Source organism: Molothrus ater, chromosome 4 (assembly GCF_012460135.2).
Source record: "Molothrus ater isolate BHLD 08-10-18 breed brown headed cowbird chromosome 4, BPBGC_Mater_1.1, whole genome shotgun sequence".
Taxonomy (NCBI): domain Eukaryota; kingdom Metazoa; phylum Chordata; class Aves; order Passeriformes; family Icteridae; genus Molothrus; species Molothrus ater.
The window spans coordinates 8,314,123-8,336,664 of record NC_050481.2 but is presented as its reverse complement, the minus strand read 5'-3'; the positions used below and the strand labels follow the sequence as shown (position 1 = coordinate 8,336,664).

General features: G+C 41.5%; 1 protein-coding gene across 1 annotated transcript in view; it reads right to left on the bottom strand.

The window, feature by feature from the left end:
* Positions 1-22,542, bottom strand: part of RNF150 (ring finger protein 150) — a 108,829-nt gene that overhangs the window by 39,449 nt on the left and 46,838 nt on the right. Inside the window, 3 exon segments of the mRNA XM_036383027.2 lie at positions 1,667-1,749; positions 2,145-2,216; positions 8,263-8,513. Of these exon segments, the coding sequence (XP_036238920.1) occupies positions 1,667-1,749; positions 2,145-2,216; positions 8,263-8,513 (406 nt within the window).

Below are 22,542 nucleotides of genomic sequence, written 5' to 3'. Positions count from 1 at the left end.
TTATCAAGATGTAACACTCTCCTACTCACTTCAAAGGAACAGAAATGAATCCACTTTTTGTTTTGGATGAGGAGATGAGATTGAAAACAGCAGAAAGAATCATGAGTTCCATTTCATAAGTTCAAACCTGTGCAAGTATGTAAAACACTGCCCTTGCAGTTTGTGTAGCAGGAAAGCCAGGGTTTGGTGAAATAGCTGCTTGAGAAACATCTTTGAGTTTTTATAACTCCAGACTGCTAAGGCTCAAACTGTGGGTATTTTACAAGACAGTTCTGCTACTGCTACCCTTTTAGCATGAGTCATTTTCTGAGTGACCTTTTAAGTCAGCCAAGAACTAAACACCACCTGTTAACTCTGTGTTTCCTGTTCACTCTGCTTGACACAACGCTCGTGGATGACAAAGGCTCATTGAATTATGAGGTGGGACACAAGTGAAAGCTAAAGCTTAGACATATATTTAAGCTGTTGTAGATCTACCTCAAAACATTGCCTGTCTCTATCATGCAAAATTTCCAAGCTTTATTCTGCTTCTGTACAAACAGGCTTGATGCCAAACCAAGGTCCACATTTTCTGGTAGTTTCTCATTTTTCTGTATTTCTGCTTCATGAAGTGATGTGTTTGTGTCTGCTTATAGAAAAAAAAAAGAGTTCACATGCAATTTGTCATTGTGGGGAATCTACAGTAGGTCAAATTTGTGATTAATCTGTTGCTTTGTGTTACCCACTTAGTGATGGCAGTAAACAGATTTAATGAATCACATGAACTAACAGAAATGGACAGCTTGTAACATTCAAATATCTACTAGGGTACAAAACAGCAGGAAAATAAACAAGTATTTTGGTTTCTCAAGCCAGTGAACATGACTCAGGAGAAGAAAGAAGTTCTATTGAAAAAATAGAATCTCTGCTCTATATGTGCAGCACTTTATATGTGTATTTCTATGGAAATCAAGCACTTGCTCTTGCTCTCCTAGGGGCAACTGATCCTAGGAAATTTCCTGAGAAATTGATTTCCTTAGAGAAATTTTCCATTAGGTAGCACTTCACAAATGACAGTACCATGGCACAAAGATGAATACAGCTGTTAGGGGTGGCTAGAGGCTGCACTCCTGTGCCACATCCCTGGGGGTGGATGTGCTGCACAGGGCATCTTCACACCAGGCATGTTTTACTCCCTACATCTCTTTCTATGGCTGCGGATTTCTTCTGACAAAAGTCATCTTTTTCTCAGGCCCAGGACAGCAGAAGAAGCAGCTCAATGGGGAGCAGGAGGCTGCTCTATCCTTGGCTGCTGTGGCCAGGGCTCACCCTCAAGTCAGAGGCTAATCCTCCTAAGGCATTCATTTTAATTAAAAAAACAGTGAGGAAATTAGATAAATCAAAACTTTAGTTTAAAAATCCTACTGAAGACTTTATGATAGGCTCAGGTCAGACAAAATTTCTGACTACCATACGAAACCCTCAGGGTCTCACCACCATCACTAGTTTCACTTCATGTTGAATAAAGAGGCATTTCAGATATCTTTACCAACAGATTCGGAATAGGCCAAACTAATAAATTCACCCTTCCCTCCCCGAGTTCTCAGGTAATCTCATCAGTGTGAAACTGAGAGCAGAGACTGTCTTGAAGTAGAGATTATTAGAACTAAAAGCACATTCAATTTACCTGCAAGGCAATATCCTGACAACATCATTGGGCTTGTAGCCTTCGATACAAACAGCACAGTTATCAAAGTCTGGCTCAGTCTCCTACAGGAAAGAGAATATTCATCGTATTTATTTTTTATTTTGTTAGCTAATCGCTTCATACAAGAGCCTATGTGACAAAGTAAAACAGTCACTGAAGCACATTGCAAATCCAGTAATGCATTTCACAAGCAGCAAGTCAGATTTTCTGACATGTTTCCAGCTGGAAACTTGCACTGGGAAGCATGCAGATTTAGTTTGTATGTTTTAACTTTCAGAATTTTTTGCATCTTTAACCAAATCACCCCCTCTCCACACTCAGTTTCATCCGTAACTTGCTACAAGCACTCCTAGCTAAATAAGCAATTGGCATTTCTCTTCTGGCTCATTGCTCCAGAGGTCTGAAGGAATCCTCAGCACAGAGTTTAATTTAAGTAACAAGCATTTTGAAAAATTACCTTGTCACCTTTCCTGATGGTCCTGACTTGCAGCTTGCTGATTGCTTTCTTCGCAGCATCTCCAAGCCGGCGCTGCAATACAAAATTTACCCTTAAGCAAAGAGCAACTCTTCATGCACAAATCCAAACTTTTTCTCCCTAGGCATCTTAATAATTTTAAGAATGGAACATGGAACAGGATAGTGTATAAATAGAAACATAATGATTCATAAAAAGGGCACAATAGGTGTTTGACACTGCAGCAGTGTGTACCAAGGTAGGTAACAAGTCCATTATTTGGTTATCCTACTTCTTTCCTCTCTTTTTTTAATGACACTTGTTAAAAAAAATACTGGGCAGTTAGCAGAGTGAAGGCTGAACTTTATTCTTACATGGTTCCATAACTAGTTCACGATCTTAAGCAGGATACAACTTCTGAAAGTGAGCTGTTAAATTTTTTAACTACAAAAACTCTGAATAATCTCATCTCTCCTGTCTTTTTTCCTGCAAGACAGAGCTGCCTATTTTATAAAAATGAGGTGGAAGCATCTGCAGTTTCTTACAGGTTAAGCACTATATATTCCTGCAGTAACATCCTGTCCATACATAAGCATTTACTCATTCTTTGCCTTTCTATCATTTCCTCCAGTGGACCATAAAGTGATTGCCACGTGATGTTTCTGACTGTTCTCCCGTATTTCCAAAACACTGTTACTGTGCTGGCAGGGTCACAGCCACCAGGATTAAAGTATGTAATAACAGCCTGACACAAAACACCCTGTCCTCAGACACTGCAAATGGACATGTCTGCTCCTTGCAAGAGGCTGGGAACACTGCAGGGCAGTGCACACAGTCACTGGTCAGCACCCTATGCTATGCAGCTCCTTCCTGTGTCAGTGCTCCAAGGACCTGGCTGCTCACTTGTGCTAATCCAGCAACAAGGCAGTCTGGAGGCAGACTCACAGGCTGGAAAAGTCAAGGCAGTCTGGAGGCAGACTCACAGGCTGGAAAAGTCTTTGGGAGGTCATGTATTCCCACCCCCTGCTCAAGGCTGGATCAACTTCAAAGTCAGAGCTGTGTTAGTCAAGTTTTGACTATCTCCAAGAAAGGAGATTTCACAACCTCTGTGGATAATTTGTTCCAGTGCTTAACCAATCTCAGCCTTTTTTCTTCTCTAAACATACTAATGGAATTTCCCTTTCTGGTAATTTGTGACCATTACCCTGTGCACTTCCAGGAAGAGGTTGATTCTGACTCCTCTCTGACCACCCTTTCTGCAGCTGGAAGCAGAGCCCTTCCTCCTCCTTGGCTCCCCACCCAGCTTAGAATGCTCCCTTCACCCCTCCTCAGATGCCATGTGCCTCTGCCCCCAGACCCTGCTTTGGGCACTCCTCATTTTTTCTATGCCTCTCCCACATGGTTTCATGCAGCAATGCCCACTCCAATGTTTTCTTTACAACAGTTCATGATACAGCACGTTCCAATTTGCCACCAATAAATGACTTGAACTCTTCCCTTCGCCTCCTTTCCCCAAACACATTTCCAGCCATGTGTTGCTAGGGAGAAGAGAGACTTAGGGCCTTTGGTGATCCAGAAGACATTCAACTTTCTGAGCTGGGAAACTCCAGTGCCAGAGTTCAGAGGGGCCTGTCAGCAGGAAGGGTTTCCAGCTGGAGGGGGTGAGAGCGTGCGGCCAAAAACAGAAGAAAGTTTGAGGTAATTTATAAGTTGAGACCTAATCACACAGATATGACCACTAAATCGCCACTATGGTCTTCAGATTCAATTAAAATCACTAGATTAAATTTAGAGGTTAAGTTTCTTGGATTGGAAAGGCTGACAAAACAGATGCAATATTGAAAGCAGAGTACAATTTTAGATCTGGCTAAAGAGGTGAAGACAATCTTGGCTATCAGGAGATTTACATATGAGCTTTCCAGCAACTTAATTATAGCATGTGAAGGAGTATCGTGTTAGACAGCATCTCTTTCTGTGGTCCATCTTTCTCAGAGTCTCCCTTAAATAAAAGAATCAAGGAGAGCTGGAAACATTTCTTGTCAGCTATTTGGTTCTTTAATGTAAATCAAAGACAGACTGATAACATACAGCCAGACAAGAGCCATTATGTCATGCTTCAGAAAGTGCTTGTGATCCCTTTTTATCATTATCATTACTTTAATGAATGAAATGTCTCAGTTCTTTTTTGCACATTCTTGAAGGGGAAAGGACAAGATTAAAAACTCCTGTACATCTTTGATTTGATTGCTTTCATGTTTGCTTTCTCTTATCTATCGTAAATAGATAAGTTCATAACTTACACATAAATGAGAATAATTTCGTTTTTGAAAGAACAGGAATTTCTTGGTCTAAAGTAATAATTTCAAAGGATTCTCCCATCTGAATGCAAGGCATGCTATCAATAACCAATTATTTTTCCCAAAAGATAAGAGGCATTACAGCAGTTTAAGTGTTTAAAGTGAGGCTTAGAGATTTACAGTCATAAATCTCATAATCTCATTAGCAATGCTGCAACATTCAGTAGTGGACTGGAAGGAGTTAAGCATGTCAGATGCAGTGGTCTTGAGGAGATGGCAATGCTCATTAAAAAGGAAGGACAGTCCCATGGAAAGGACCACTTATGTGTTCCTGAGAAAGTAAATGACCGTGGAAGCTGTGGAGGAGAAGTTACAGTAAGTGCTTCTCCCTTAATGGCCTTGCTGAACTATCATCTCTGCAAGGAGATCACCTTGTGCCTTGTGCAGAATGAGCTGCACCACCAGCATGAGGTAATGGACACGTCTACGCACAGACAAAGGCTGCAGACTCCATCATGGGAAGCATCTTCCCAAATTGCTTCCAAGACTGACATCCCTATTCAGTGGCCCAAAACTCTCATTCCAAGCCACAGCCACCAGTATTCCTTCTCAGATAAATGCTCTACATGCTGACAGTCACATACTAAAGATTAACCTGGGACACACAAGATCCTCCTCAAGCCCAGTGCAATCACTACCTGCTTTGGCTTCCACTATCCTGCAAAACTTAAGGACTCCAACCAGTTTCAAAACGACTGTGTAGAAAGCTTCCTCTGAACAAGAAGCCAATGGAAAGAAGGGACATGGAAAAATGTGGTAAAGAAGTCTGGCACTGAAACATCATCCTCTCTTCATTTTCACATCTCCCAAACAATAAAAAGAGAGCTCTACTATTACTGGTGAAATATGAAAAACTCTGACAGACTGACAGGGTGGGTTTGTTGTTGTTGTAGCTGTTTTTAAGTCTGTGCCCTGGCTGTTACAGGGCTGTAACACCAGGTCATATTTTGCTGAATTATTTCTGGAACTTAACTTGTCATGTAATTCTAATTCTGCTTCTAATTTGCTCTACAATGTGATATTTCTTGATTTAAACAATTTCCACAGCCTTTTACAAAGTCTCTCAATTCTCTCATCTTCAGGAGCCCTCCAGGAACAAGCTGCTGAGGAAACAGATTTTCTTACACAAATTTATTCTCTTCATGTCGAAAAGATTCATCATCAAGGCAACCACAAACCTCCTGCACATCTCGTTAGGTGGGAAAAAAGGTTCAATCAACTTGAATATTATTAACTATCTTCTACTTCCATATGTAATGTACAGTTGTCTGTGTTAGAGGTACTCTTAAAAATTGAATGTATTAAAATAAAAATTGATATCTCACCACGTTTGTAGCTGACACCCTGGCTGTAGGTGCACAAGCCCATAGTGGAAGACAATTCTGTGCTCCACTGCATTGATCCTCAGCCAAGTGAGGATGAATAGACCCTGCATTCAGCAAGAATCTTTGAATTCCTGATTCTCCACTCATCAAAATCAGGCACCTAATTGGAGTAAGCTGTGTCTTCCTTCTGGCCTGTGAGCTTAGATTTTGCACACATGATGAGTAAGAGTGGTGGCTGAAGATGTAGATGGACTCTGTCCAGGTTTCATCTCACTGTGGAGTCACAGGAAATGATTCCAGGAGATTTTTCAGTCTTTCTAGCTGCCTCTCTCGATAGCTGGACTCATTGCTTTCTTGATGGTAACTAAATCACTTTGTTTTGGATTTACTGCTTGCTCAGAAACTTACGCCTAGTGAAAGAAGGGAAGCGGACCTGGAGAGTCACCAGATAGAGAAGGACTAGACAAAAGTGTTTATGAGGCCTGACAAAAGGACAGTATGATTTTAATCAGAAATTTGTGATCCCATCCTTGAACCACAAGAGAATGTGCCAAAGAAAAAGAAAACCCAGAACCTGATGGAAAACAAAGAGGAACACTCACGGGAAGGGCAAGAGCAAGCTGAGCTCTTCTGAACAACCTACATCATTATATTCCGTAGCCAGGACTAAAAGAAACAAAACTAAAAAGCCACAGCAACCCATCAACACAAATAATAGAGTTTTGTTTGTATATTGCTACTGTTTTCATATGGAAAGAGCTAATAAAGAGACTAGATGTCAGACAAAACTGTATGAAGAAAACTGCATGAAGACTTTTCAGGTTGCCCCTTATAATTGCCCAGTTTTTCCCTTCAAAATAATAATATTAATAATTAATAATATGTAATTACTTAGGAGGCATCCTTTCTAATTCTTCTGAAGAACAGAACTAGTATAATAACCAAGTTGTTAAAACCTCTCCATAGGACAACTGCTTGTGCACACGTAGGTCTCATTCAAACTTTGGAAAGAAAATACTGAAAAGGAAATATGTTTGAACGTACAAACACATCTGTTTCAAACTATAACATATTACCTGAAGGAACTTCCTATTTTGCTGAGTTTCATGTTTATGTATGTCTATTTACACTGCTAAGCTGCCTGTATAATTACTTGACTGAAAGCACACTTACTCACACACACAAATTAGGCACGCATGTGGCTTCTGCAGACAAAGCATCTAAAAATTATCACAGACGTTGCAGTCACAGTGAATCTGCTGCCAATGATGTTCAAATTCCAGCTGGGATAGTCTCGTTCTTGCTATCCAAAATTCCAGACTGTATATTTAAATGGAAAATACATTCTTTCTGTCTGTAAATACAGAGCAGCTGCTCTCTATCTCAGAGAATGCCTGAATTTCACTGGGGGAAGGTGAGGGGTTCCTACCGTCAAGTATTTGTTACAGAGGGTGTAGCAGGGCTTTTCTCTACCAAGTGATAATTCATACTCTGAGTTTTACCTTTCCTGCAGAATAAGCCAGGTAACCCTCCTGGCCCTGACAGTAATTTATTGAGAGTTCAGAAACCTCTCTGAATTACAGTGCATTTTCTACAGTGCAGTAAAATGGTTATCTCTTCAAATTTCATATGTTGATAACATTTTCTACTGTACCATTAGAGTGAAATGTACAAGCCTCAGCTTCCCAGTTCTGCTGAGACAGTTGCATCTGGCCAAGAAAATATTAAATTTATTATTATTGTTGCTATTATTATTCACTGCTGAACTACATAAAGTTGGGCAGTGCTTTACAAAACCACTGCTACTGACTTGTCTTGAGCTCTATAGGCTTTTTATCTCTGTCAAGGGCTTTGGACAAGATGCCAAAACCAGTAACAATGATTTCATACCATTAGTGGCTATCACTACAGTCCTGTTCAGTGATCATTGTCAAATTAAGAGCGACATATTTGTCTTTCTAGCCCAAGATCCTTCTAAGGAAGCATTAAAATGAGAATAGGTTTTTTTTTCCCCTTTCCTCACTCATCAAGAACATTGCTTGACACACACACACCTCACAATGTTTTAGTCAGCATTTTGATCCCAAGGGTCTTTAGTTATATACATTGCTATGACATTTGACTATATGTACCACAACAATATTTTCACAAATAAACATCACCTTTCTGTCTATTGTTTTGTGCTTTGCATAAGGAAAACAACCTATAATACACATACATTATTAATTTCTGTTTTTTCTTGAATCCCATCTATACTGACATAAGTTTTGGATTTTCCCAGTCACAGTCATTTTAATATTCCTATTCTTTTCACTTTCTTGGGCTTTCTTTTGGTTTTCTGTTTTTACTACACATAGACAATTTCTTTCACTTTTACCTCTACAATAAATCCCGTGGTGATCTTTTGGAAACACAAACAGTTACTCCAGCCCTGCTCACCTGATTTCTGTCTCTGGCATTTGCGTAGCGGAATCTCTGGATGTAGTAGAAGACCAGCCACGCCAAGGAGATGATCATCAGCACAATGAAGGAGATGGAGACGAACACCACCGAGGTCCGGCTGACGTACTTCTGCAGGTTGCGTGTCCCGATGGTTATGTACATCATCACAGTAATGTTCCTCTCCAGGAGGCTCACTATCTCTTTCCCTTTGGGCTCAGGAATCATTATTGCTACAACATCTTCTAAGCCTATCACACAGAGAGAGAAAAGGAACCTTAAGTAAATCAAGTGATCACCAAAAGGCAATCATAGAATCACACATTATCCTGAGTTGGAAGGGACTCACAAAGATCACTGAAGTCCAAATCCTGGCCCTGCATTGGACATCCCAAGAATTCCACCATGTGCCTGAGAACTTTGTCCAAATGCTTCTTGAACTCTGTCAGGCTTGCTTCTGTGACCACTTCCCTCGGGAGGTTGTTCCAGTGCCCAACTATCCTTTGGGTGAAAAGTCTTTTCTTAGTATCCAACCTAAATCTCCCCTGACACAACTTCATGCCATTTCTTCGGGTGCCATAACTGCTCACTTGAGAGAAGAGATCAGTGCCTGCCCTGCTGCTTCCCCTCCTGATGAAGTTTTAACCACAGTGAGGTCTCCCCTCAGTCTCCTCCTCTCCGGGCTGAACAGGCCAAGTGACCTCAGGCACCCCTCACACAACTTCCCCTCAAGGCCCTTCCCCATCCTCGTGGCCTCCTTTGAGCACTCTCTAGTGGCTCCATGCCTTTTTTCCATTGGGGCACCCCACAGTGCCCCCAGCACTCGGGGTGAGGCCGCCCCGGCGCAGAGCAGAGCAGGACAATCCCCTCCCTTGCCCAGCTGGCCGTGCTGTGCCTGATGCCCCCAGGACACAGCTGCCCTCCTGGCTGCCAGGGCGCTGCTGACTCACACCCAGCTTCCCATGGAGCAGCACCCCCAGGGCCCTCGGCACAGCGCTGCTCTCCAGCCTCTCATTGCCCACTCTGCCCCTGCAGCCAGGGCTGCCCCATCCCAGATGCACAATCTGGCATCTGCCCCTGTTGAACTCCCTATGGTTGGTGATTGCCCAGCCCTCTGATTCATTCAGCTTTGGCAAAAAAAAGAACAAGAAATCTGTGCTTTCTTCTGCTCTTCCCTCCTGTTTACCAAGAGGGAAGTCAGATGCATCTGGTGAAGGTTTCAACTGAAACCAGATACACAATGTGTTTCTACGTACTCATCTTGGTGACATACGTAAAATGTGTTCCATGGGTTGACATAAGCACAGATTTCTAGCACTACTGAGGCTTATCTGGATGACAGTGCTGTAAACACTGCAAAAAGAGAGGTACACTGCATCCAACACTCCATATCCATTTATGACAGTCTGTTTTGCGGGGTCATGAGTCTGTCAGAGAAGCCCCTCCAAACTCTGCATTCAGATCAGAAACACTTTCAATCATAGATTCCCACACAGTTTCACAACCAGAATACACCAAAGCATCACTGCTCTTGCACCAGGCTGGCAACCAAAGAGCAGCTCAACATGTTCCCGGTGGCTCCCCACAGCCCAAGGCCATACAGCAATTTGTGACTCTTTGCCGGGAGCTTGACTCTCCAAGTGATAAAATTTACAGTCAAGGTCACTGTTTAATTCCACAAAAAATTGCCTCTGCAGCCCAGATCAGCCCCTGACATAGCATGCAGCATGGCTCCACAAGGATGCACGTCAGCACTGCTGAGGCAGCAAATTCCCACTAATGGGATGAAGCAGGGACTTCCTACAATCCTGCCAAGCCTTCTGTCATGACCCTGTGAACTGGGCCCTCCACTGATCTAGCTATCCTCAACTTTACACTGGTTTTCCCCTCTGTACAGCACTTTTTGATGTTACTTGCATCAGAAATTGCTGAAAGTATTTTCTTTTTAATTTTAAATCCCCTGTGTGCATGAAATATATGTGGTCTGAAATTATCTGGGAATCACCAGGTTGTTAAATGCCTTTAATGGCCTCACAAATAAATGATCACTGCTTTACAGTTTAATATTAGGGATATTCTGTTCTTTCACTTCATGGAACAAGCATGTAGACAATTTTTACACCTAAACTATGTTTTGCAATAGTCAATTGTTCTAAGTAGCTAAGGACAGACAGGGTGTATTGTAATGTAAAAGTGTGCTAGCAACAACAGCAAATGAAATGATCACAAGCTGGCATTTAGAAAGGTAAAACTGGGAGTGTCTGAACTCAAAGAGCTGTGCTGGGGTGGGGCCTCAGAATTTGCCATGAAATCCCAGGAAATCGGCTGATGTTGTTAATCCCATGGCTGTCTGTAATTTTACTGTGGCAGGAGGAGAAAGCACTGCAGTCACGGGGCATTCATGGAGATGGGAAGGGATCACTCGGCCACAAATGCAGGTGTGGGAGGGTGACTTGCATTTTCAACAGCATCCCTCTCCCTCCAAGCTGGTACCCAATGTTCAGCAGTGTATCCTGGTCTTCAAAGTCCAGCTCAGATGTTTCTTCACTAAGAAATCCTGGGAGGTATGGACCAGGTTTTCAAATGGATTTTGATGCTGAAGGCCATGAGGCGTTTGGCAAGACTTTGGATATACACATGGGGGTGGTGTTCAGCAGAAAACCTTAATTGTGGTGGAAACTTCATAAAATTCTGCTGGGTGCCTGCATCAGCTGGAGGCACTGAAATAGCTGTGGCAGACTGCTGCTACTCAGAGAAATCTGCCATGAAGCTGGGAACTGAGCCCTCGTCTCTCAAGGCTCCGAGCACAAGAGCAAACACCACCCCTCTTTCTCTCAAGAGGCTTCCCATCATAATACTTCCCTGATTATGAACAGGTCACTCAATGAATAGAGAGGATCAAACGTTTGGCTGAGTCAGGAGTTTTAGATATTCATGACTGGAAACTTAACCTTCCTGCTGATACTATAAAGCATTACTGTTTTTCAGCTATTCCCCTTTATTTTTTTTCTAGCAAGAGTCTACCATCAGCAGTCAAGATAAATCTAGCCTTGCAACTCTTCTGATACCTATTTATTACAAAAGGCTAATGCAAACATTACCCTAATGGCCTAGGGAAAATTTGCCAAGTCTCAAAGTGGCTGAGAAGGGCACTGGTGCCATGCCAGTAATTTTCCTGCAGTCAAAAAGAAAAATTGTCTGGAGCAGGGCTTAGCTGTCCACATGACTTCCTTTGTTCTTTTCTCCATCTTAAAAAAAAAAATAAAAATCATTCTTCAGGAAAACTAAAACACCAATCTCATGCATAGCCAAAAAAAAAACCCCAGAGTGAAAAATTCCACAGCCAATATTACTGAATTTAATCAACTGCTCTCAAAAGCCACCACTCTGTCCAAATGGCTTATCCAGTACTGACCTTGAACATCATGGTCAGTACAACCTAGGACGCTGCATGGATATCACCTGAAAGCCCATGAAAACGGAGATAGAGACAAACCCAGCAGAAAACACAGGTAGGATCTTAACAATTTAATCATCTTGAATCTTGCACATCTTAAAAAACTTTAACAATGTGTAATGTGTTTAACTATGTTCAATTATATTATAGTTTAATATAGCTTTAATGTATTTCTGGGCACAGGACACTAAGCAAATTGCCATGGATATACACTAAATAAAACTTTTTCAAAATGCAATGTAGAAGACTATTATTCCAAGAGGAAAACAGCTGCTTTTACTTATTCAAACCCTTAATATATTAAAATTTCAGGCTATCTGGTTATTTTCTTGGAAAATATTATCACTTGTAATGAAGAATTGTTGGAAAAAATAACCAGAGCGGTGACAAATAACAATCAGATTTTTTTTTTTGTTTTACTGATTTTATGATAATTTCTCCAAGACATTATAGAGAATGCTATTTATCAATCATGCTATTAAGCTATGTTTTAAATCTCAAATATGTTCACATTAGGAAGAAAATAAAAGAAAAAGAAAGTAATTTATAATTTATTTTTCTTTTATCCCTTTTTAAACAAAATATTTGTAATATCTCAGTTTCACATAAACTGCAACATATGTAAAAAGTATGCAAATTAAAGAAAGGAAATAACATAACGAGACATCAGTGTAAGAGGGGCATTTTTATGCCCCAGTACACATTTTCTCAACAGATTTAAAAAAGAGAAAGGATCTAGTAACATGTACTGATGCTTCCCTGGCAAGTTAAATGCTACCCCTGCCTTTCATTAAACACACCCACAGTGGGAACTGCATTTTGTGGCACTCTTGTTCCCTAACACATTTCTTTTCTTTTTCTGGCCAACATTAATGCAGAATTTGACATGAATTTTTAAGCAGCTGTCAGGATGAATCAGAGATCCATAAATCAAATGTATTTAGGCTGCAGTGAATGGATTTTATTCTTCTTTTTTTTGGCTAGGAAACATTTAACATATCAGTGCTCTCTCCTAACGAAACAAGTAAGGCAGAAATTACAGGCATTTGGGATGATTGAAGTCCTTTTACCTTGCTGAAGCATACCTGCTAATCGAATATTTCTGGGTGGAGAAAATGCGTGCTTCGGAAAAAAGATCCAGAAGACCCTCTCCAAACCCACCCTCCCCATGTAGTACTCGGCCATGGAAATACATTTCAGCAGGTAAGACTTCATGCCAAACCTGCAAACTTCAAGGGTAACCATCTATTCACTAGCGACAGAGGAAATGAAAGACTTGAGTGCAGTAACAGTGGCTTTTGTAGCAGAAAGGAACAAGTTTTACACCCAGAAGATGTACATAAATGCTACACCTTAGCTGCAGGCTGTGCTTACAAACCTGTGATATTCCTTGATTTTGCTCTGGGAGCTTTCAGAGGTGACACTAAACACAGTCCTCTCTTCTCATTAGCAGTCAGGCCCAGCAGTGGCGGGGCTGCTCTTTTAATGCTTTGTCAGTTTTTGATGGAGACTCTAAAACGTGGTCTTTCTGACACATTTTAGAATAGGCAGTTTAATTCTTCATGCTTGGCAACAGCTAGAAGTCAGTCAGAGAAGTTAACTGAACTATTTGAATAGAATTTCAATTGGGGAGGCATATAGAGTCTTCTCTCCAAGATATCCTACCAAGATATAAATAAAGATTTGTTGGATATTGTAGAACAAAATCAAGAAGTAAAGATTTTTTAAGTGAAAATCCAAATACTATTCTGAATTCAGAAATTGCCCTGACATTGCCCTGAAATTGCCCAGTGTTCAATCTGACTCCAAGCCCAGGAACAGAAGCTTTACAGGAAGGTGCAAGAGCCTAAGAAACTCTTCCCTACTTCTTGAAGAAATGATTTTGTTTTTAGGAATCCATGTCAGTAACCAGCAGCCATTGTAAGGATGAAACAGACCCAAATCTGACAAACTCCACATCCCACCCAGGCTCAGCCTGCAGTCCGTGGCAGCCCCAGGCAGTGTCAGGGAACTCAGTGATGGTGGTGGTGCTTTCTGGGAGCTCAGCAGTGCTCCCTCTGCATAAGGACTCACTGTGCTGCCAGCCACTGAGCTCTCCTGCCACAGCTTGTACTGCTGCCTCCTCCCCTGGCAATGGATTTTGCGCTATGGTCTGGATGATGGGTAATATTTTAAAGCAAAATTTGGAGCAAAGAACAGACATTTGTTAAAAAAAATACTATTTTTTTTCCTCTCCAGAACAGCAACTCAGCTGAAAAATTACTGCTGAAGAGAACGAAGAGGACTCCACGGTGATGGTGCTGCGGTGATTGTCTAAGCTACAGCCAAGAACAGTCTGTTTGGCCATCAGAAGATACTACCTTGTGATGCAGATCTTGCTCTCTTTGAAAAGAGTATTGCTTTATATTTGTGTTTGGCATCTTTCCAGTGAAGTTACATGAGAAATGGTATATAGCTTAATGAGAATGCCCATATGAATTGCCCTAATATCACAGAATCATAGAAAAGTTTAGGACCCAACCTCCCCGCCGTGGGTAGGGATGCCGTTCATTAGATCAGGTTGCTCAGGGCCCCACCCAAGCTGGCCTTGAACTACTATCTCAGTTGCAAAATGTGCCCTTGAACTACTATCTTCATAATTGCAACAAGGGTTCCAAGTCTTTATGACCATCCACTGAGAGCTCAAGTTCAGTTCTTCTCTTCTGCACGGCGCAATTATAAATTGATCAGAATAACAGCTGATACCTGTTTTTCTTAGAAAAACCCAACAACTTAGCCTTACATTATGTTTTTGCGAACTCAAAAAGTACATTTGAAAATCAAAGCAATATTTTTAAAAATCTGATCTCTGAGCTTCACCCAATTGGGAGAAGAAGAAGAAGCATAATATTGTTTAAACAATGCCTAGACACTTATGTAGGCAAACAGGGAAATATTACATTACAGGTAAGAAATCAAAGTGGGTTTTTACCCACAGGACTGTTCCCTGCAGGAACCTTTCCCTACTGGGCATTCAAGGCATTGGCCTCAAATTGAAGTATTAATAAATGATACTACAGGAAAAACATTGGCAGGAGAAGAGCAATATACAGTAAGTGGCAGTAATACACAGTCAACACATCATGTGTCACAGGTGAATGACTACAGGCTGTCATCTATAATCTCTTACATAAACTGTCTCAGTGCCAGAGGACTGGAAAGGACACTAATTTCTAATGAGGTTTCATAACAGATGTGGGCAGCTTGTCCAAAGTTATTCAGTGAGATTCCTCACCTAAGACTCTTAAGCCAAAAAGGCGGTTCTGCATAAAAGAGGAAGGGCCTCACATGAGAACATGAGGGGTTAAAACACAGGATCTAGGTGTTCAAAACATCCAAGAGCAGCTAGGTACAAAAAACATGTAGGGATCACAAACTGCTGAAGGCTGGGAGAGCTATTCTGGATAGGCAGGATTCAATGTTTACCCCGTGCTTATTCTCTTCCCTATGCAGCTGCTGTTCACTATTATGAGAAACATCATCTGAGACACACGGACCTTGGGTCTCAAACCATAGATTTGCTTTCACACTAACTGGGAACTGAAAGTTTTAACTCCTGGAGAGAGAAGAAAGATTAATTCAAATCACGACACCAAACCAACAGGGCCAAAGTCAGAGGTCTGATTATACCAAGAAGTCTCTGTCTAAGCTGAAATAGAGAAACCATACCAGTTTCTGAGACCAGTGATGAACAAGGAAGGGCAGGGGCTGAGGCACTTGGTACCTCTTGCTTTTCAAAGCCCCAGTGAGGGAGTGAGCCAAGGCAGAGGGGTGCATTTCTGATGTGGAGGCAGCAGGGTGGGCCGATGGCTCTGAGCTCTGCACCACATGCCCAATGTCCAGCTTCCCCCACAGGAGTACGAACACAGCATAAAGCAGAGGTGACTGCATCCTCCATCAACCCTCATGCTGAACATCACACTTGAGTCCTGCAGATGGGCCCAGCCACCTCTTCTCTCAGTGCCATCCCAGAAGGGTGTTACAGTCCCCAAGGGCAAGGGGCTGGCGAGGTTTCAGGCAGGATTTCAGCCTGCAGTGTGGGAAAGCTGCAGAGCAGGATGCAGATGCCTTTGTCCACCCACTTCTGTGATCCACAGGCACTGCCATCCCCCAGGTACCCCCATGCAGCAGCCTCTGTGCCCTCACGCCCTGTTGGGTGGAGGAGGAGAGATGCCAGCAGAAGAGCAAAGCAGGAATGCCGCTGTTCTCTGTTCCCACTGCTAAAACTGAGACACTTCCAGGGTGTCCAGCCTGAGAAGAAACAAATGCAGGGGAAGGCCAGAAGCAAATACAGCCTAGCAGCTCATAGCCCTGTTTATGTGGATATCGAGCTATTGAAGCTATCAGAACACAAGATTTCACCATATAAGAGCTTTTCTTTTTTTACTCTAGAGCCCTTGCTTTGCAATGATGTAGGAGCTTTCATCTCCTCCCACCAACATTTCCAACTTGTTTCCCTTGTATGTTATAAAGCAGAGGGAAATTTCCTTCAGCTTACCCTCTCACTCATTTCCCACTTCACCTTGGCACTGCTAGCCCTCGCCTTGGTCCTTTACCCATCTCCCAAAACATTTAACTATAAATCAGGTTTCCTTTAAAAGGCAAATGCAGCAACCATGGAGAGAGCAGTGACACCTTTTCCCTACAGCACTGCAAAACGAAATTCTTTTACACAAACTATTTTTTTCCTTCGACAATCTTATTGCTATGAAACACTTGTTATTGCAGAAGCACAAGTATCTATTAAGATAATTAAGTAACACATAGGGAAAAAAGATGTACTGATGTAAATGACTGACTACAGTATTTAAGTAAGGAATATAAAAGTTTGTTATTCTCCTCAATTGGACAACAGCAACCTCCAGCAGAGCTGCTCTTGGTTAACTTCTTTTTGATGCTAAATCAAGGAGAGGCAAGATGCTTCTGACTGTGATCTTTCCTGTGGAAAGCAGCTTCAGACACTTTATTGCTGTTTAGGGACAAAGAAATTTCTGTTCATGTTTTTGCAATCGGTGCTGATCTTGCCAAGGCTGTAAGAGCTCAGAATATATTGACTTTCTCTAAATGTTAGGCAGCAACTGCAGCAAAGGAAAAAGAAGTAAACAGCTACAAAGCTCACAGAATCAAATTCAGCATAATAGCTGCATTTTTCCTGGGCCTCTTTCCTACAGTATCAGCTTGTCAGCCTGCTGAACTAACCAGTGCTAATGAACCAATGTAGTGATACATATTCATACTTAATTACAGCAAACAGGTTGTTCTTCAAGAGGCTTTCTTAGGTCCCAGCCCAACCTAAAGCACAAATTGTCGAGACTCTGTTATCTTAACCAGGATAGTACTTCATTATAATTGCTAAGCCTTTGTACTGAAGACCTCCCCAGAATTTTTCCTCTGTTTCTAAACCATGTATTATACTGCTAATGGTATATGCCACTGGTTTTCTGTATTGGAATCTGCTCTGGGATACTAACAGGTTTTTTATATGTACCTGGGGCCAGAAAGGCTCCTTCATGCAGGCTTTACAGCTCAGCTATGCTCCAACTCAGACCAAAATATGCTACAGGGATAATTTATTAGTAAAATACAACCTTTTCAGAGTTCTGGCAAAACACACCCACTGTCTAAAGCAGAAGCTGCTTTGTTATTTTCAGTGGAATTGTGCCAAAAGAAAATATGCCTTAAATAGCATCTTTTTTAGGGTAGAGTCAGGGTAGAGTAAAATGCAAACACAAACCAGTTAACATGCCTGGTGCTCTTAGAAGGGTGTAAATATATATTCTCTACATAGAAAAAAAATGCTGCCATTATTATAGAGATTAATCATTTTTACTATATGCATTATTATGAAGCTTCTAATCTAAACTTAAGACACTGAACAGTGGTTTTCTTCATGTACTGACCAATCCTGCCCACTAACTCATAACATGAAGAAAATATTAGTGGTATATGCTACATAAACAACATTTTCCCCCGGAGAGCAGAGAATCAGGAAATTTCCAAGCCATTAAAACAGGAAAAAAAGAGAAGAAGGAGTGTATGCAAAAATATAATTTCAACAAAAATGCCTGGGTTCCAGTCACTGGTTCCCATCACTGATCCAAAGCCTGGCACTCTATCAGCTCCCAGTGCAAGTCCATCCAGTTTCAAAGGTGCTGTGGCACCTGCAAGCTCCAAGTGAGGCCTCTCCCAGCATGTCCTAGGCACAGCAGGTCATCCCACCAGTGAGCAGAGCCACCTCAGCACCCCAACTCTTGTGCAGGACAGCTCAAGCCTACCCCAGCTTCCCCGTGATCCCCACTTCCACAGTGACCCAGGAATGGGACACCGTGGGCTGCAGACTGGAGATAAGGGAATAAGGGATGCTGTTCTCCTGTTCAGAGAGGCAGGACTATGCACTTCTTCCTCCTACACCATCAAACCTGCCAGTCAGAGCAGCCTTGCAGGGCATGTGTCCTTCTGTTCCAGGGAAGATGAATGAAAATCCCCAGACCAAGAGATTCACACAACTCTGGCAGAAGCCACACACAGCTCGCATGGCTCTGTATAGGATGGAGTGGTTTGTGGTTCAAAAAGCACAGGCTGAAAGAGTAAAGAGCTAGAAAAGAGCATGGCACGTCTGCTGTGGCTTCAGGCAACATTGCTGGGCATACTCCAGTTCAAGTGACCCTGAATTAGCTGGACAAGAAACAGACTCAGAGCAACAATCCGGAAATTTCATAAAATTACTTCAGAGAATTTCCTCTTTCCTCACTCAGGGAAATAACCGTGTCCCCAGAGGTGCAAACACTGTGTTGATCAGTCTGAGATAAGAACAATGAATTAAAATGAAGCAAAAAGAGAGGAAAAGAGGGAAAATAAATGGTAAAAAGCAAAACAAAAGGATAAATAAGTAACATCTCAGGCAGAAGGTGAGGAACATCAGCAGAGTGAAATAAGCCAAAGCTGAGGCAGCATATCACCAGCACATGTTCAAACCCTCCAACACTGCTGATCATCCCTCAGTGCTATTAGATTTGTAGGAGAGTTTTCTATACCTCTACAATATGTGCCATGAGCTCTCTCTTTCCTAAGGTGAGTGACCCCTGTCTTACTCAGCCATTCCTCATATGGAAGCCATTCCATACCTTTGAACACACTTTTCCATATAGGGGTTGGATAGGTTTGATTAATAGTTGCTCACTTGCCAACATTTTTGTAGTTGCTGCCACCTGAAAGACTTCCCCAGGAAGAAAAAAGGGTTCCATTTTTCATGCTCAGTTTAAGTTCTTGCCACAAGCCTGATCCATTTTCTTTGTCATCTCCTGTTGGTGTCACAGGGGAGACTGATGCCAGGAATTTTTGCACCTTCTGAAAAAGCAGCAGTTGAGTTTTCATGTGGTAGCTAGACCTCATTTGCTTTAATCTGTGATAACAAAATCATTCCAAAAAGTAGAGAGAAATACTGAAATTATTTTTAGTTCAAGGAACTCCTTTCTTTATATCTTCCCAGCTCCTGGAAAAACACATATTCCTGTGGGTCCAGCAACAGGGGCCCTGTCTGAATTCATTTTTCCTCAGACATAAACACAAATAACAAAGTCTCTCTTGGTTTTTGTTGCAGAAATCTTGTTTGCTCAGGAACCTTGTTAGGGAAACATTCCATTTTCAGGATGAGGCAGAGCTGCTCAATCTTTGGCCTTCATTTTCAGGCATTATGGTAAAAAAGCTCATTAAAACCAGGAACTTATTCCATACACTGAAATAAAGAAGTAAAATCAGTATGAATCAGACAAAAATCAGGGCAAAATTCTATTGTGTGGGTAATAAAATTCATCTCCTTTGTCAAGAAATCAAGTTTCATTTTATTAGTCTGTGTCCCTTTCATTTTGCAATTTTCCATCTGTCCCTACGATCCCTTAGAGTAAGCAATACTTAAAATGTCTAATGAAAAAGAAAGAAAACCAAGCAGAAGATAAATACTAGGTCTTTCCTATATGATGAACACTTTGACATAGTTAATTATCTACACCAATGCAAAGAGATCAGAAAAACTTTTAGGAACTGTGATAGCTCTTAGAGTAAAATGAAGCTCTCAATATATTACAGGCCTTTGTGTACATCATGGGAAAAGGTCTGGGGGGGCAATAAACTCCTTTTTAACTACGGTGTCAGGGTTATCTACACACAAAATTTAGCAACCAGTTGGTTTATGTGATAAAAACAACAGAGGACAACACCAACTCAGGCATAATTAAGAACAATTGGGACAAAACTGAGAACAAGCCATCTAAAACCACTGGCTTGGGGTGGCAGAGGGTGTTCTCAATTTGGTTTTTGGTTTGTTTGGGGTTTCTTTTACCCAAATGAACTATCTTGGTGTTAGATAATATTCCTCTGACTGACTGAATCAACTCCCAGCTCTGAAGTGTAATGAGGTTTAACTTTGTCTGCTGCTCTTCAGTCTTTTCCTAGAGGAAAAGAATGGCTGAAGCCTCTACAGTCCCCTCTTTACCATCACAGCCCCTGAGCTCTCTCTAGGCCAGTCTTTAGCAGCAGCAGCCAGCAGAACTAACCTGGGCCTGGCACCATGGACTGTGCTGAGCCAGCACAGGCTGCCCAGAGAAGCTGTGGATGCCCCATCCCTGGAAATTTTCACAGCCTATCGCACCAAAAGGCTGGGTGTTATTCTCTGCTGCTGCAACAGCATCATCATCTCTCTGGAGTGGCTGTAATAGTGGGCAAATATAAACAGAGTGAGACAAAGTGTCCAAGTCACAGAGAAAAAACAAAGAGAATACAGCTCTGGTTTCCCCAACTCACCCATGTCTACAAATCCACTTTTGGGCTCAATTAAAGCATAGGAGAGAATAAACCAACTCTCTGAGGACTCAACAAGAGTTGAGGAATATAAGGAATATTCTCTGATCCTTTAGTTCTTACATGTGTTTTCTGTAACTCCCAACACATACCTATTAATGTTCCTGAGGAAAACCCAGCCCAGCCATTTCCCACAACAGAGTCTCCTTCTTACAAAAATAGCTCAATAAAGCAGAACAAGTGGCAGGGGAAGATGCCAGGGATCATCTGTGGCCCTGCACATTTCTTAATGCACTTCTTCAAGCACGGTGGGATTTCTAAGAACAAGGAAGTCAAAATGGGATAACAAAAGACCAAAAAAAAAAAAAACCCAAAAAAAACCCAAACCAAACCAAACAAAAAAAAACCAAAATCAAAACAAAAAAAACCCCAAACCCAACAAAACAAAAGCGGGGGGAAAAGGCAACTGAAAACTGGAAAGTCTGGAAGAATAGCAACCAAAATAAAATCTGCCATATCAGGGTAGAGTTCAGAGGTAACCTAGTGGCAAAGAAAAGTACAATCCTGGGATTTATAAACAGAAAACAATGAGCAGAAGCAAAGAAGAGCTGAGAGAAACAGAATAATGGAAATGCTTGTGGCTGTAGAGAGGGTTTTTTGTAGAGACCTTGTCTTGGTTTGAAAACCATAACAGACCTGAAGAATTCGAGCAGCTTCATTGAAAACAGAACCAGGAGATGACTTGATAATATGTGTACACATAAAATGCGTATACAGATACATATCTGTATCTACATATATGTATATGCACATTTGGTCTGAATAATAGGGTCTTTGTCTACATTTGGAAAATGTATAGCTCAAGTATTAAGATAGTCTTTTCAAATCAGAACTAAATCACAAATAAATTATGGAGTTTTAAACTGTGAGAGTGATTAGACAGGGAAAGATTATTTTTTGGGAGGAGCAAGCTGGCTGAAACTTATCCTTAGTAAACAGATCAGATTAGCAAAATGCAAGAACCCCTCTGTGATATTTTAGATGTGCACCCCGGCTCCTCAGAAGCTTTGAAACAGAGATGGTAAACTTCCCTAGTCTTAGGTCAAGCACATTCAGCTGAGAAGAAAATGTAACAAAACACTAACTTTTCTGTGTCTCTTTCCACATGGACACAAGTCCAAACAAGGGTCCAGCAAGGATGCATACGAGTATGAGAGTGTGTGTGCGCTTGTGTGTGTGTGTGTTTGAGTCACCACTGCTTGTCTTGGCAACTCTAACTGCCACTAGCATTTGGGCTTAAAGGAACACAAGTGATAAAATGAGATTATTTGATGGGAAGTTCAAGATCACCAGAGGCTGCTGTTCACACATGACTCTCACTAATGAATTCCTTCATGTTTATTATGGAGCTGGTCATCCTTGGCTCCAGGAGTGTGACTGGAGAGGCACCACAAGTTGCACGTTACCAAACGCATATGATCCAACTTGAGCTCAAGAGCAGAAAGCCTTTAATTCAAAACAAGAAGCAGAAAAAACAAAGACATACTGGAAAAAAATTTTAAAAAAAGGAAAACTCCACAAATGAAACACAAGAGAAGTGTTTTTTCAGGCTTCAACGAGACGACTGAACTGTGTGAACCCAGAAATAGCTGGCAGTGCTCACCAAACCTCAAGCTCTGCGAGATACACCCACCCTAAGCTAAAACTACACATCCAGCCTGAAAATGTTTTGAATATGCAGGCCCTCTTACAGATGGAAAAAAAATAAAAAAGAAAGAAAAACAATTTCCAACAGCATGTGAAAGTCTAAATGTCTTGGAGAAAAATATTTATATTTCTATAGAAGCACACTGTTTATCTTTGCTGACTTCAGAAGGAGAAAGTCACTGGAATGCTTTCTAATGCAATACAGAGAAACAACTATGCTCTGGAACCTTATAGTTCTGCAATCCATGTGGAGCTTGGATATACAGCTTCTCTTACAAATC